This window comes from Ostrea edulis, chromosome 4 (genome assembly GCF_947568905.1).
Source record: "Ostrea edulis chromosome 4, xbOstEdul1.1, whole genome shotgun sequence".
NCBI lineage: Eukaryota > Metazoa > Mollusca > Bivalvia > Ostreida > Ostreidae > Ostrea > Ostrea edulis.
In genome coordinates this window covers 36,890,416-36,907,828 of record NC_079167.1, presented here as the reverse complement: position 1 = coordinate 36,907,828, position 17,413 = coordinate 36,890,416, and the positions used below count along the sequence as shown (strand labels likewise).

At 35.9% G+C, this 17,413-nt stretch overlaps 1 protein-coding gene across 5 annotated transcripts in view; it reads right to left on the bottom strand.

The window, feature by feature from the left end:
• Positions 1 to 4,524: 4,524 nt before the first annotated feature.
• Positions 4,525 to 17,413, bottom strand: part of LOC125668392 (AP-3 complex subunit delta-1-like) — a 34,295-nt gene continuing 21,406 nt past the window's right edge. For all 5 annotated transcript variants that reach the window (XM_048902515.2, XM_048902518.2, XM_048902517.2 and 2 more), the window contains 11 exons: positions 17,172 to 17,334; positions 16,835 to 16,978; positions 14,172 to 14,306; positions 13,838 to 14,002; positions 13,613 to 13,660; positions 13,387 to 13,524; positions 12,086 to 12,226; positions 11,821 to 11,906; positions 11,477 to 11,601; positions 8,375 to 8,454; positions 4,525 to 6,375 (listed from right to left, as the gene is read on the bottom strand). In XM_048902515.2, coding sequence (XP_048758472.2) covers positions 6,286 to 6,375; positions 8,375 to 8,454; positions 11,477 to 11,601; positions 11,821 to 11,906; positions 12,086 to 12,226; positions 13,387 to 13,524; positions 13,613 to 13,660; positions 13,838 to 14,002; positions 14,172 to 14,306; positions 16,835 to 16,978; positions 17,172 to 17,334 — 1,315 coding nt within the window. In that variant the 3' untranslated portion in view covers positions 4,525 to 6,285. The remainder of the gene's footprint in view (positions 6,376 to 8,374; positions 8,455 to 11,476; positions 11,602 to 11,820; positions 11,907 to 12,085; positions 12,227 to 13,386; positions 13,525 to 13,612; positions 13,661 to 13,837; positions 14,003 to 14,171; positions 14,307 to 16,834; positions 16,979 to 17,171; positions 17,335 to 17,413) is intronic.

Below are 17,413 nucleotides of genomic sequence, written 5' to 3'. Positions count from 1 at the left end.
CAGCCTCATGATGGCTGATACTACCTTAAACAAAGTTATACAAATTATAGCACAAGAAAAACACCCTTTGTAAGCATTTCACGGGTGTATTATGTACCGTTTGCGGTACTCTTGTTTATTGATGTAATTGCCCTCTAGTGTGATGCACTTAGACCAATGGTGTTCAAGTGCCATCAGCCCAAAACTGAAAAAGTCGGGGTCCTTTCCATTGACCCACTCCTCAACTGCCATCACGACTTTGTCAGACCGGAAATGACGTCCACAGATATCCTTTTTATACGCCCGTCTTAAGACGGGACGTTTTATGGTATGGCGTTCATGTCCGTCCGTCTGTTAGCTTTTTCGTGTCCGACCTGTAACTTAAATACTACAAGGCCTAGAATCATCAAACTTTGTCTGTAGATACATCTTGGGTAGAAGGTGTGTCGCACATTAAAACCAGGTCACTGTGACTTTTCATTAAGAAGATATCCGTCTGTCCGTCCGTCTGTTAGCTTTTTCGTGTCCGACCCGTAACTTAAATACTACAAGGCCTAGAATCATCAAACTTTGTCTGTAGATACATCTTGGGTAGAAGGTGTGTCGCACATTAAAACCAGGTCACTGTGACTTTTCATTAAGAAGATATGGCCATATATGGCAAAAACTTGTCCGGCTCATAACTTGAAAACTATTAGACCTAGAATCACCAAAATTGGTCAACTAATGCATCTTAGGTAGAAGGTGTGTCGCATCCTACTTTAAGGTCACTGTGACATTTAATTAAGTTGATATTAAAAAAAATGTTTTAATGGGTACAATCTATACTGTTAACAATATGTGACGGGCATATCATGTGCCATGGCGGTGCACTTTTTCAAGTTTGGGAATAGGAAGAAGTTGCTAGGAGCAAGGTCGGGCAAATAGGTAGGATTGGTATTAATTCATACCCGTTTTGCTCTACAGCATCCATTGCAAGTGTGGACTCTCGCGTTGTCCTCTTGCAGCAAAACACCTTTAGAGAGTTTACCTTGGAGTTTTTCACTGATGGCGGTTCTCAGCTGGTCTAGCAAGTTTGGATAGTACACTCCAGTTATTGTACTTTTCTTGGGTAAAAAGTCCAACATAATGCCTTTTGTGTCCCAAAATACTGTGGCCATCACCTTGCCAGTAGATGGTTGCGTCTTGAACTTCTTTGGCCTCGGGGACCCAGGCCCTACCCACTGACGACTCTTGAGCTCTATTCTCTGCCTCATAATAATGAACCCAAGTCTCATCTACAGTCACCAGATGCAGAAGAAAATCATCTTTTGACCCAAAACGCTTCAACAATGCGCTGCATAGTGATGCTCTGGTTACCATTTGCTCATCGCTAGGGGATTTGGGGATCCAGCAGGCTGTTAGCTTGCGCATACTTAAACGATCTTGTAAGACTGTTGAAACGCTACTATGTGAAATGCCCAATGCCTGCGATATTTCTTCCACCTGAATTCGCCTATCGGAGTAATTACCAGATCTCAAACTTTCTTGCACATATTTCTTCGTCGGTGGCATCCAGTGGGCGTCCAGACCTGGTTTTATCTTCTAAAGATGTTCTACCGCATTTGAATTCCCCTACCCAGAATTTAACTTGATAATAAGATGGTGCAGAAGAACCATAAACATCATGAAAATCAAATGTCGTTTCCCCAGCTCCCCAAATTGGAAGTGCGCCAAATGAAACCTCCTCCCCTTAATGTACTGGATGGTATTAGAGGGAAAAGCATGAGCAGGAACATAGACATTATGAACTCCGATAAGCCATATAGGAGAAGTGCTCAATGTTCACAAACTATTTTAACATCCTTCATCCCTCTTTATAGATCCACTATAACTTTAGGATAACAATTGATCCTCCTGTCCCTACAATATGCATATCTGCAAATGGCATTGATTAAAGTATTGTACAAAGTCGCAAGTCTATTGGATCATATAGGAGGATAAGTGTTCATTATTTATTTAACGTCCTCCACCCCTCTTAGATCCACTATAACTTTTTGGAAAATCATTGGATCCTCAATTACACCTGGCAAACAAAACTCGGCTAGCTAGGCAATTGAAGCACATCCCTGTGGAAATATTGGCACAGCAGCTAGGAGAATCGCTGTCTTCCATCAAAGAGGGGAGCAATGTCGACGATCTGCTGTCAGATTTTGATTCCAAAGCTCAAGAGGTTCTGGACAGCATAACACCCCTTCGAACCATCACCATCAAAGGCGACTCCCTCAAACCGTGGTACAATGACTCAATCCATGAAGCCAGACAACGGAGAAGACAGTTGGAGCATAAAGCCATGAGTTCAGGCCTGGAGGTGCAGACCCGAGCTGTGGTGCATACGATCAACTCCTCCAAGTCCAGCTATTATCAAGAAAAGCTCATCACAGTGGACAGTAAAGAGACTTTTAGAGTTATTAGCAGTCTGGTAAATTATAATGCAGGGACTCCCTTACCACCGCCTACCAGTGACCAGACCCTTGCTGACGATTTTGTGCAATTTTTCTACAGCAAAGTTGAAAAGGTCAGACAGGGTCTCGATGCCTCAAATCTCCATGACAATACAGCTTCTCCAGACCTGGACAGATCAGTTCCTCATCTTGGTTCCTTCAAGATCCAGACACAGGAAGAAGTGGACAAGGTCATCAGGAGCTGTGCTAATAAGACCTGCTCACTGGATGCCATCCCCACTGCGCTCTTGAAGAACAGCACTGTTCTCTCTGTGGTGCTACCGACCATTACTGAGCTGATGAATACATCACTTTCAACTGGGGTCTTTCCAAATGAGCTGAAACGTGCACTTGTTACACCACGTCTGAAAAAGCCTGGACTTGATATAAGAATTTTTATTAACTAAAGACCAGTATCAAATATCGCATTCATCAGCAAGGTCATCGAGCGTGTTGCTGCACAGCAGCTTAATAGTCATTTCACCAGGAATGGTCTACATGATGATCTGCAGTCAGCTTATAAGACCGGTACCAGCACTGAGACAGCCATCCTGCGAATGAAAGCAGACGTAGAAGCAGTACTGGATGAAGGTGACGCTATGCTCCTGGTCCTTCTTGACCCAAGTGCGGCATTTGATACCATCGATCATACCCTCTTGCTGGAGAGACTACATGAGGAAGCTGGATTGACGGACACAGCACTCCATCGGGTACAGTCTTACTTGAGTGGCCACATCCAAGCGGTGAAGATCAACACCAGTGTGACCTCAGATGTACCACTGTCCACCGGAGTGCCCCAAGGGTCTGTTCTCGGCCCCCTTCTCTTCCTGGTATACCTTCTCCCACTCAGGAGAGTTATCAACCAATATGCCATAAATCGTCATGGGTTCGCAGATGACACTCAACTTTACAGCCGTTTGAGTGTAAAAAACACTGCCATGCGGACCTATCAAGTCAACATTATGGAGGAATGCATAACAAGTGTCCGAACCTGGATGACTGTGAATAAAGTTAAACTAAATGATGGAAAAACTGAGATAATGGTGGTTGCTAGTGCCCACAACCAGTGCTGTGTGAAATATATCCGTCTGAAGATTGGTGAGGCAATATTGACACCTAAGTCTACTCTTAAAAACCTGTGCTGCACTGGACGCCACCTTATCAATGGAAATACAAGTCAGCTCCTCGGTAAGGAAGATGTACTTCAACATCAGGAGAATATCCAAGGTGAAACACCATCTCACCCAGGAAGTGTGTGCGAAGGTCATCAATGCAACAGTCATATCCCACCTTGACTATCACAATACCCTCCTGTTTGGCATGACCGATCACCCCACGCACCGACTACAAGTGGCTCAGAACAGCACTGTACGTTGTCTTACAAGAACATGCTACAGACAACATATTTCGCCAGTACTTCAACAACTACACTGGCTGCCTGTAAAGCAACGTGTTGTGTTTAAATTGCTGACAACCATAGATAAGTCACTACGCTCTTTCTCAGCACCAGCATACATGAGAGAGCTATGTCCTGTTTACCAGCCACATAGGACCTTGAGAACATCATCCGACCAATGGAAACTTGTAGTGAAGAAATCAAACAAATACGGTGCAAGAGCCATAAAAACACTAGGTGCACAATTGTGGAATAAACTGTCACTGGAACTTCGAGAGCTTGAAGCACATGGAGCATTCCGCAAGAACCTAAAAACACTCTTGTTCAAGCATAAATATGGCCTGTGAATGTAAAATTCAGTGTAACATCAAGGATTCCATGTGCAAGCTCTTGCAAACTGAATTTTTATCCAGCATTCGGAAAGTCAGGGTTTGAATCCCGGCCGCGACAGAACTACATGCAAGTTGTTAAAACAAGTAGTGACAGTTTCATCACCAAACGCTCGGCATCAGGTGTGAATGTCACGGGTCCTAGGAGATGACGTTAAAACAGATATCACGTGTCACAGTAGGTGTGGCATGCTAAAGAACCCTCATTGCTCAATGGCCGTAACCAACCACAAAAAAAGGAGGCTGATAACATCACATCTAGTTTACAGAATACCAATTCTTTTAAAAAATTTATTCACTTTAATATGTTAAATAAACAGACACGTTTTGCATATCATACATGTACATGTATCACTTTATTCCAATAAACAAACTTTTGTCGATATATGAACAAATATTGCACGATAACAACCTAAATAATAATGATTTGCCTTTAATTATTCATAGCAGTATTATAAATGATCTTTTGCACTTCCTGTGCATCTGTGTTGATTGACACAAATGTCACCCAGTAGTCAAATAAATTACCTTTAAATCAGAACATTTACACTTACAAATTATGTCAACCTCTGCTTGGTGTTTAATTCCATGATCTTGAACAAAATTTAAAACTAGTCTGTAACTGTTCAATATAAAAATCTGATAAACATCTGCAAGAAACACAAAAGAAGTCCGCAGAACTACGACGTAGTGACGGAAGAAAAGAGGCAACACAATATGCCTCCGTCATTTCATGGCAGGGGCATCAAATAATACTGTGTATATTTGTTCTATATACCTGTCGCCCGAATAATTTTGGCTTTCAGCAAAATTCATGATCAATTAACAGAAAGAATCTCCTTTAAATATATATCGCTATTACTATTGAAGATTTTCCTTTTCAGTTTTTCATAACTTCATCTACTACTTGTAACATGAAACTAAATTAATAAAAGCACATAGAACATGTACTGATTTTCACATATAAAGATCTACAGAATAAAGCATGTCATTCTACTCACAAGAGTTATTTATTAAAGCAGTACTCCTATGAGCCATAATTTCCCCCTTCATTAACTTGTGTAACTAATGAATAGGTGCAGTTTCATTATTTTTCATTGAATACCAAATTTTGTTTGTGTTGTAGAATTTAAAGAGATAAATGAAGTAGTTTATACAAGTATAAGGGGAGAGAACCAAATCTAGATATCTATGTGTATATCAAACAAAATTTTGCATTTTTAGCAAAACCACAAAATTTTATACTCTTCAAACTTAATAAACCTTTAAGTAAAAATTATAATGAAACTCCCCGTTAAAATAAGTCTATATCCTACAGATGGTGTACATGTGTACAATGTTTATGCTTAAATTCATTTTTGTCATCCAGCGCTTAAATCTGATAAGTCACCTAATTATTTGTCCCTTGTTGACTAGTCAGTTCTTGAACCTTGTTTTACTTAAAACATACCAGTACTTCACTCTGTGTAAATTCTAACTTGATTCTGTGAAAATTACAGCTCATATTGCTTTAAATGTTCCGAGTGTCAGAAGTAGGTGGGTCTACATTAATTCATCTACAAATTCCATCTAGTCAGGAACCCAATACCTGCACTAAGTACATCCCAGTTAGTGTTTGTTTAGATTATCAAACTCACACCATAGACTTTTATAATCTAAGAGCTTGTTGGCACAAATGCAATAAAGTATACAAACTGCAAACTCCAGTACTTTACAATGTTTTGCATCAGAAAGAAGAGTTGATAAATAATTGATACATGTGCACTACAGAATTCTTAAACATCACTTGACGTACAACATGATAATTTAACACAAATGTGCTGAACGTCCCATAATCATGATCACAATTTCCATTAATTAAAATTATCAAACTCATTAACAAACATGTCTGACTAAAGAAGAATGATCCAGTATGGAGAACATTGGAATTGTGAGTCTGTTCCCTTACACATCACAGATACTGCCAGAGCACATACACACTCGGACACGGAATTGGAAAAAGTTTCTTTGTGACATCCGACAACAAGAAAATCCACAGCTACACCAGTGTTGTCTTAATCTCTTGAAGCACGTTAGATAAAAGATTTCCCTCCGTACTCTTGCCGTCAATTTTTAAATTCCCATTCACCTGAAATAAAAATTTGAAATTATCTGTTGGTTCATATTCTTGCCACCAAATACTATAAAAAATAATACTGTTATTGACTTCTATTGAGGTTGATATATCAAAGGAAAGTGACATATGTTGAGTAATTTTGTAGAAAAAAAAGCTTAAAATAAAAGTTCCAATTAATTGAATAAAATCCACAAAATAATATTGCCAATATCGATTACTAGATATAATTCAATGGCAAATGATGATGAGAACAATGTCAGTAAATAACAAACAAATGATGAGAACAATGCAAGGTAAAGACAACAAACAGTGATCAATCTCATAACTCCTATAAGCAATACAAAATAGATAGTTGGGCAAACACGGACCCCTGGACACACCAGAGGTGGGATCAGGTGCCTAGGAGGAGTAAGCATCCCCTGTTGACTGGTCACACCCGCCATGAGCCCTGTATCCTGATCAGGTAAACGGAGTTATCCGCAGTCAAAATCAGTGTGCCAGGAATGGCTTAATAATCGGTATGAAACACGTCAGACAGCATTTGACCCAATGCGAGGTTGTATTGACAAACTAGATCGTTATAACAACCATAGAATTTGCGAAATACTGACTTCAATCGAGACTGTTGAAACCCCTGCACCATTAACTTGTCTGTCAGTAGCTTACCTCGATTTAAAAACTGACTATACACAGAACAAGCTCTTGCATATCGAATCAGTTGAGATATACATGTATAAACACCATATGCAGGTGATAATGAAATATTGCTACATAAATATGGGAAGTTGACGATGGAGAAGCTGAAATCATCCCGTTTGTCATACAGTTGAGTTGTCAGTTTGCCGTTAATGTCTACTTTCAATAAAATATCTAAGTATGAAGCAGAAGTGGACGGCTCTGTGGTGTCCTTTATTTCGAGCTCACAGGGATATATCAAATCGACATATGAATGAAAGCTATTATTGTTAATAGACAAAACATCATAGGTATATCTAAATGTTGAATTGAAGGCCACAGCGAGAGATATTTTTCTTCTCGCGTAGAAGTTTTTGAATAAATTCTGCTTCATATGAATATAGAAACAGGTCAGCTAACAAAGGAGCACAATTCGTGCCCATGGGAATTCCAACAGACTGTTGGAAGACCTGATTACCAATGACCACGAAGAAATTGTCAATGAGGAGCTGTAGCATATTTTTTATTTCAACTTCAGAGTACTTGTGCGTGGGATCAGAGTGGTGTAAGTAAATGTCAGTAAATAACAAACAGATGATGAAAACAATGTCAGTAAATAACAAACACATGATGAGGACAATGTCAGTAAATAACAAACACATGATGAGGACAATGTCAGTAAATAACAAACACATGATGAGGACAATGTCAGTATATAACAAACAGATAATGAGAACAATGTAAATAACAATGTCAGTAAATAACAAACACATAATGAGAACAATGTCAGTAAATAACAAACAGATGATGAGGACAATGTCAGTAAATAACAAACATATAATGAGAACATTGTCAGTAAATAACAAACAGATGAGGAGAACAATGTCAGTAAATAACAAACAGATGATGAGAACAATGTCAGTAAATAACAATGTCAGTAAATAACAAACAGATGATGAGGACAATGTCAGTAAATAACAAACAGATAATGAGAACAATGTCAGTAAATAACAAACAGATGATGAGGACAATATCAGTAAATAACAATGTCAGTAAATAACAAACAGATGAGGAGAACAATGTCTTTAGATTTGAAGTGATTGCTATATTTTGTTTCCCTGTTTTTGATATGTGTTGTAGGTAATAAATGCAATGTTTACATCTTATGCAGAAGTGCACAGTTGGCATTGATTTAGTTTTATTTTTATTAGATAGAAGTATTGATAAATTTTAGCCAGTCAGGAAAGACAAAATTTTCAGCTGAATAAGCCACTGAATAAAATTTCATTGGACATCCATAATAACAAATAACCAGTGATAACAAAATCTAACTTACTAGTTTCACCAGCAAACAGACAGGGTGGCCTTGCATGGATTTACTATATACAGATGCACTCTTCTCAACTTGTTCTATAACTGTAAAACAAGACATTGTCATTTTAAAAAATCTGACGCTGCACCAGTCTGTCCAATGTCGATATCCTGTACATTGTGTATATATATTGTACACTGTACATTATGTATATATTGTACACTGTACATTGTGTATATATATTATATACTCTACATTGTGTATATATATTGTACACTGTACATTGTGTATATATATTGTACACTGTACATTGTGTATATATATTGTACACTGTACAGTGGTCTCGGTTTACCAAGAAATCGGATACAACAAATTGCCTCGGATTACAAAATGATTTTTAGGTCATAATCAATTTTCTTTTAATAGATATAATAGTATAATGAATAGTATAAAAGTATAATGAAAATAAATATTAAAAAAGCCACTGGTATTGATGGAATTTCTCCCAAAACTCTTACACATCGCTTTACCAGTTATCAGCAAACCTCTAAGTCAACTAATTAACATGTCCCTATCAACATCAACTTTCCCTAACCAGCTTAAGATAGCACAAGTGACACCATTACACAAGAAGAATAGTTCATTAGAGAAGGGCAACTATAGACCTGTTAGTGTTCTTCCTGCAATCTCAAAAGTTTTTGAAAGAGCAATTGAAAATCAGTTAACAATGTTTTTTAAAAATGTTTTCAATCCTTTTTTGGCAGCTTTTCGGTCAGGTTTTGGATGTCAGTCAACTTTATTAAGAGTAATTGAAGATTGGAAACAAGCATTGGATAAAAACAAGTACACAGCAGCAATTTTAATGGACCTTTCTAAAGCCTTTGACTGCCTTCCTCATGAACTACTTCTTCTTAAACTAAAAGCATATGGTCTCTCAAAAGCAGCACGAGAGATGTTAAGTAGCTATCTCTCATGTAGAAAACAGTGTGTTAAAGTAGGGGAGCACACCAGCATCATGTCAAATATAATCAAAGGTGTGCCACAAGGGTCTATCCTCGGCCCCTTACTCTTTAACATCTTTATCAATGACCTCTTTCACTTTGTAAATAAATGTAATCTCTACAACTATGCAGATGACAATACTTTATCAAAATCAGATAAATCTTTAACTCAGGTAATAGCAGCACTTCAAGATGACAGTAGATCTCTGATTAAATGGTTTAAATCAAACAAAATGCAGGCAAATCCAGAAAAATTCCAAACTATCTCTGTTGGAAACAAAACACACAATGAAAACATAGTTTTTGATTTAGATGGAATAAAAATTTCATGTGATGAAGAAATAAAATTGTTGGGTATTACAATTGATTTTAAACTTTCTTTCAACACACATATTACCAATATTTGTAAAAAGGCAGCAAGGCAATTAAATGTTCTTAAACGAATAGGCAAACATCTTAGCAAATTAGGTAAATTAACCATATATCATTCATTTATTATGTCAAATTTTAGTTATTGCCCGTTGACATGGCACTTCTGCACTGAACAAAACACCCGCAAAATTGAAAAGATTCAGGAAAGAGCTCTGAGGTTTATCTATGGTGACTATAAAAGTACTTACGAAAACCTATTAAAACAATCTAAATTGCCTTCACTAAAAACCAGAAGAATGCGAACAATAGCTTTAGAAACTTTTAAAATTATCAACAAACTGTTCCCACTTTTTTTTACAAGATCTAGTTGTTATAAAAAACCATTCATACAATTTTAGATATACAAATACAGCGGAAATACCAAGACCTAGAACAACCAGGTACGGGATTAAATCTTTCAGATATGAGGCAGCAAAGCTCTGGAACTCTTTGCCAAACGAAGCAAGAAATATTACATCATATAATCTATTCTCAAATTATATTCAAAATTGGTGTGGGGAATTAAATTGTAAATGCAGCTCATGCAAATTCCAGCCTCTCATGCAAATTCCAGCCTCTCCTGCCTAAATCTTAAAGTTTTGATCTAACTTCTAACTATGATTCTAAGCTTATATGTACAAATTTAACTGTTTTATTTTTACTCCGCTCTGTCTCTTAGGTATGCATATTTATTTATTCTATGTATATATCCATATTTTTATGTTTGTGTTGCAAACTGTTTTCAGTGATGCATGCTCATCTTAATATAGCTAGTCCCTGTGTATATATATGCATGACTTGTGATGTCTGTATACATGTATGCGTCCTGTTTTATTTCAAATTTCTGTTTTTATGTCTATGCATGCAATTATATATCATTCGTGCTTTGTGGGTTTTTTTAAATGCTATATAGTCGGTTAAAGAGCTCTTAGCTCATGTTTATTGTTTACCTGTATATAGTTTCCGACTTTAAATAAAAATTACTTACTTACTTACTATAATAGTTCCAACAAAATCGGTTAAAGAGTCTAAAATTAATTCTATGTTTAACGTCAGGCCTAAAATTCAAAACCTACAAGGGAGGGAAGAAAAATATAAACAAACAAAAGTTTCAAACAAATCATCCATCTATTTAGAGAAATTGAAAACAATGCATACAAAATATTAGCATACTTGACTTCAATGTAAACTCTCATGCCTTGCTGGATGGGTAAATATTTTTTGGTACGAAAATTTAATCCACCGTATATATATATGTATAGTGTGTGTATACATGTAGAATATATTGTGTATACCAAATACATGAACATGTAAATTTTTAATATTACAAGTATTTATATGGACCCTACATAGTCAATCTTTTTCATTGCTGTTCTTAATGTACATACATACATAATGTACATACATAATGTACAATGATAAAATATATGTTGAACTTCAGTGGCCTGATTTTGCCATAGCTTCTAATAGAGATGTTAGATGAATATTGTTGCAATGTGACATGTATTATTCACTTGTTCAGACAAGATACACACACTTCTCTCTGGGTTTTGGACTGACAAATCACCAACTTTATAGACTTGCTCTAGTCACTGATAGCACACTATAAAACAGGGAGTTCAGGGGTCATTGCAAGCACTACAATATGAACGTGACATGCAGTTTTACAACATGTATAATGTACCTAACTAAAAAACAATCAACTTTGTGATACCTCTGAAGTGATGATAAAAGCAGAGTTTGGCTAGGATGACTTGGAATTCCGAGTCCTGCGGTGTGAATTGTAAGGATGATTTCTCTGTAAGGTCCCCACTCTCCAGAAGTGATGTGAAAGCAGAGCTGTGGGTAGCAATCATTGTTATTTATCGATTAATTTCCTAGGTTAAATCACAAATAACAAACTCTTCAGCAGTTTCAGCCCATTTTAAATGATTTCTAAACACCATTTCAAAAGAATGTACATACCTACTGTACACACTTTTTAAAATCAAGTTTCAGAACAAGAGATAAAATTTTGTAGTTACAGTAGACATTCTCCACACGAGACAGAGTTCTTACCCTTTACACGGTGTTGCGACTAGAAAACAGCTACATGGAAAACCCAGTTTAAAATCTACTTTTTCATGCGTGGATCCCTCATCCATCTACCAAAAAAAAAAAATAAAAAAATTATAAAAAATACATACATGTATACATATCCCAACAAAAACTGTTTCTGAGTTAGAATGAAAAATTTGCTTAATTGAGGATTCCCAAAATACATGAATTTACCATTTCTAACCATTAACTTAAAATCAAGAGCATGAACAATGTAAATATTTACCTTAAGAATATAGGTCAGAGTTCCTTTCAGTTTCTGAGCCACTTTAATCTCATGAACGGTAAAGGCAAACTGTCCTTCATTTTGAGCATTAGGCAGCAGTATGAAGGGAACTTTAATGGCATCATGATGAGAACTGCCCATCTACAATAGACAGAATTACCTCCCTTTAATCTAAATCGCATGGAAACACGAAATGTTCATATTCAATAAACATAAGTCACCGATTCCAAAGGAAATCAAAATATTACAGAATATTCAAAATTATTGCAAATTTTGATTACTACTAGACAGTTTTAACTGATAACTAGACATCCGCTGTGATGGCAGGCTTCATAAAAGGGTCCCACTTTGTGGCATTATTTAAAGGAGACTTAAACTTGATCTGTAACACACTGATATAAGGTCATGTATACATTTTCCATTCAATAGCTGCAGGAATAGCCAAACAAGAGGCCCACAGGCCTTATTGGTCACCTGAGTGAGTATTAGTTAAAATATCATTAGCCCCAAAGGCTAAGAAATCTATGACAATTTTTCTGTTCTGAATATTCTAATATTCAGCAGCAGTATAAAACAAGATGTGTTTTAAAACAAAAATGCCCCCAAGAGTGCCTATACTGATGAAAGACTTTACATAATATATATTATTTCAACACTATGACTATTTTGGACCCCCACCCTGGGGGTTGTGAAATTCAAAATTTTGGTACATCTCTTTCTGCTTTTCCTGAATATGCATTTAGTTTTTATAGAGAATCAGCAAAATTAAAGAAGTCTTTCCATTGATATAGACAATAATCATAATGATAATGTTGGCCCCACCCTGAATCCAAAGCCCCTAACCCTATGATCATGAAAATAACAAGTGAACAGTAATTAAGGTACCTGTTCCTTCTAAATATCTATTTAGTTTCAACTTAGTATCAATAGCATTAAAGAAGATGTTATTTTTAAATGATTTATACATAAACACTACATGCCAAATTTAGTCCTGCCCTGGAGTAAGAATCTCCAACCCGGGGGATCATAAAATTTAATTCAGTTGAGGCCTTCCTGCTCTAGCTTTTCTTACAGATGTGCAGTTGTAAAGAAGAAGATTTTTGAAATGGGTCAACTTTTGGTAGTTTTTGCCATGCCCTTACATTTTCATTATTAGCATATGACACACGACAACGGATGCAGACCAATAGCTCACCTGAATGACGCACACACACACATACAAAGGCTGATTATGTAAGGTATCTGCCTACTGCAGGGCCCTAATGTTTACTGATTATGTTAGTATTACACTCTGTACTTACTGATCTAATTAACTTTAAATTCATGGTGTCCATGACATTAAATTCTAGGTCCTTTACTTGGTGCTCCGTAAGATTGGAGAATACAACAGAGACAATGACTTGGTCCCCTCTCTGATGGCTGGCTCTGATGTCGTAAGTCTGCAGGGAACACAAAACCCAATATAAATATACTGATTTAATATATCGTCATTTAATATATATTATTACAGAATTTGTCAGAACATACCATTTTTATGGAACTATTTTCTCCTAAATTCACATACGAGGACATGGGCTGCAACCAACAACAAAAAAAACACATTCAGTACAAAACAATTCTCTTTGAGTAACTCGGGCATTTGTTATTAGCCCAAATAATGATTTTCTCATTATATCCTGTTACGTGTTAATAAATAAATGGAATTTAATCAGTCTTCATTTCTTATTGCCACGTGTTTAAGCTTCAGTTTACCGGGAGTTGAACTGTTGCAGGTGTCTCTTCTTGAGAGAGTGACACTTGTTCTTTAGACGGAGTTGTGATTCCCTCTGCCTCTTCATAGTCAGCTCGCAGCAACTTTTTGTCTTTTTTACTTTTCTTTTCTTTCTTGGTTTTCTTTTCCTTCTTTTTCTTAGTTTTCTATCAAAAAAGAAAAATACACCAAGTCAACACAAAGTTAAAACTGTGAAATACTGCCAGACGTATCTTTGCGAAACCAGCAATTAGAAATACAATACATAAGTAGATACCGTACATGTACAATTTTGTGTGTATATACATTTATAATGTGGTGATTATCTCCCTTTACCTTTTCTTTCTGGCTGTCCTCTTCACTTGACACGTTAGCGTACTCTACACTGACCTCAGGTGTTACTATTTCATTATCTGTGGATTTAGCCGCTGCCGTAGAATTGTTGTTCATCCAGAAATCTAAATCATCTTCCTGAAAAAGAAAACCATAGATGTTTAGCAAACTTTTGGTAATACACTGTATAGCTATAGTTATCTGACCTGCCAAAAATCCAACTCGTTTAATACTTAAGGAGGTACTCTATATCGTCATAATGGCCGACTTTCTTTTAAAACATGAATGAAAATATTAATATCAGCAATATTTGTCTATTCAATTAAATAATTCCCGCCTAGCTGAGTAGCTCAGTAGGTTAGCAAGTCGACTGCTGAACTGTAGATTGCGTGTTCCGAGTCCAGCAGGGGTTTTAAATTTTTCTGATTGCTTTCAACTAAAACTGCATTTTTTGACTAAATAAAGTAAATTTGAAAGTTTTCAATTTCAAAATATTGTACACATCCTCCACTTTTCATCCATATCAAATTTCTCTGGTGTAGTATACCTCCTTAAAATCGTGAAATATAAAAAACAAAGTCAGAACCAAACACAGACCTTCCATTTACATAATCTATCCATTGTAAACACTTGTATTTGTAGTAATTCAATGTTAAAGATTATTGATGTGGTACCTTTAATTGTAGTGATGTATAATATGGTATATTTACTTGTAGTGGTGTATAATGAAGTACCTTTACTTGTAGTGATGTATAATGTGGTACCTTTACTTGTAGTGATGTATAATGTGGTACCTTTACTTGTAGTGATGTATAATGTGGTACCTTTACTTGTAGTGTTGTATAATGTGGTATCTTTACTTGTAGTGATGTATAATGTGGTATCTTTACTTGTAGTGATGTATAATGTGGTGCGTTTACTTGTAGTGATGTATAATGTGGTACGTTTACTTGTAGTGATGTATAATGTGGTATCTTTACTTGTAGTGATGTATAATGTGGTACGTTTACTTGTAGTGATGTATAATGTGGTATCTTCACTTGTAGTGATGTATGTGGTACTTTTACTTGTACTGATGTATAATGTGGTACCTTTACTTGTAGTGATGTATAATGTGGTATCTTTACTTGTAGTGATGTATAATGTGGAACCTTTACTTGTAGTGATGTATAATGAAGTACCTTTACTTGTAGTGATGTATAATGTGGTATCTTTACTTGTAGTGATGTATAATGAGGTACTTTTACTTGTAGTGATGTATGTGGTACTTTTACTTGTAGTGATGTATAATGTGGTACCTTTACTTGTAGTGATGTATAATGTGGTATCTTTACTTGTAGTGGTGTATAATGTGGTACCTTTACTTGTAGTGATGTATAATGTGGTATCTTTACTTGTAGTGATGTATAATGTGGTATCTTTACTTGTAGTGGTGTATAATATGGTACCTTTACTTGTAGTGATGTATAATGTGGTATCTTTACTTGTAGTGATGTATAATGAGGTACTTTTACTTGTAGTGATGTATGTGGTACTTTTACTTGTAGTGATGTATAATGTGGTATCTTTACTTGTAGTGATGTATAATGTGGTATCTTTACTTGTAGTGATGTATAATGTGGTATCTTTACTTGTAGTGATGTATAATGTCGTACCTTTACTTGTAGTGATGTATAATGTGGTACCTTTACTTGTAGTGATGTATAATGTGGTACTTTTATTTGTAGTGATGTATAATGTGGTACTTTTATTTGTAGTGATGTATGTGGTACGTTTACTTGTAGTGATGTATAATGTGGTATCTTTACTTGTAGTGATGTATAATGTGGTACCTTTACTTGTAGTGATGTATAATGTGGTACCTTTACTTGTAGTGATGTATAATGTGGTACCTTTACTTGTAGTGATGTATGTGGTATGTTTACTTGTAGTGATGTATAATGTGGTATCTTTACTTGTAGTGATGTATAATGTGGTACCTTTACTTGTAGTGATGTATAATGTGGTATCTTTACTTGTAGTGATGTATAATGTGGTACCTTCACTTGTAGTGATGTATAATGTGGTACCTTTACTTGTAGTGATGTATGTGGTACGTTTACTTGTAGTGATGTATAATGTGGTATCTTTACTTGTAGTGATGTATAATGTGGTATCTTTACTTGTAGTGATGTATAATGTGGTACCTTTACTTGTAGTGATGTATAATGTGGTACCTTTACTTGTAGTGATGTATAATGTGGTACCTTTACTTGTAGTGTTGTATAATGTGGTACCTTTACTTGTAGTGATGTATAATGTGGTATCTTTACTTGTAGTGATGTATAATGTGGTACCTTTACTTGTAGTGATGTATAATGTGGTACCTTTACTTGTAGTGATGTATAATGTGGTACCTTTACTTGTAGTGTTGTATAATGTGGTACCTTTACTTGTAGTGATGTATAATGTGGTACCTTTACTTGTAGTGATGTATAATGTGGTACCTTTACTTGTAGTGATGTATAATGTGGTATCTTTACTTGTAGTGATGTATAATGTGGAACCTTTACTTGTAGTGATGTATAATGAAGTACCTTTACTTGTAGTGATGTATAATGTCCTAATTTTACTTGTAGTGATGTATAATGTCCTACTTTTACTTGTAGTGATGTATAATGTCGTACTTTTTCGGGATCTTTTTTCTCTTGCTCTGGTGACTGTGGAAGACCATTGGCTATGGGGACATGTTCTGGTGAACTCTCCGTCTCCATTAACAAGTTTGAGGCAGAACCAGAAGCTTCTTCAGCTTTCTGTTTCTTCTTAGATTTCTAAAGAAAAAAATTACAAAAACTTGGGGGTTTATCATTTAATATTACCTTTCCAAAGGAAAAACAAAATTTTATAATACCAGTATCCCCCACCCCCTACCCTCACAAAATACATGACGTAAAATACAAATAAATATATGGAAAATTTTTTACCACATATTTTATAAGATCTCTTTTTCTATTCCACACAAACCTTTTCTTTTCCTTCCTTGCGATGCTTCTTTTTCTCCTCTTTGTCTTTGTCCTTCACCTTTTTATGTTTTTTCTTTGGTTTGATGTCTTCATCCTCGACGTCTGGAGAGTCCGCTACAATTCTGTGGGTACGAACTGGCAAAACTTCGTCATCCCTTAGAGGCCTTAAAAACATCAGACTCCATTATACGCTGGTCAAATTCAAAATTTTATGATGAGATAACTTATTTGATAAAATATCAA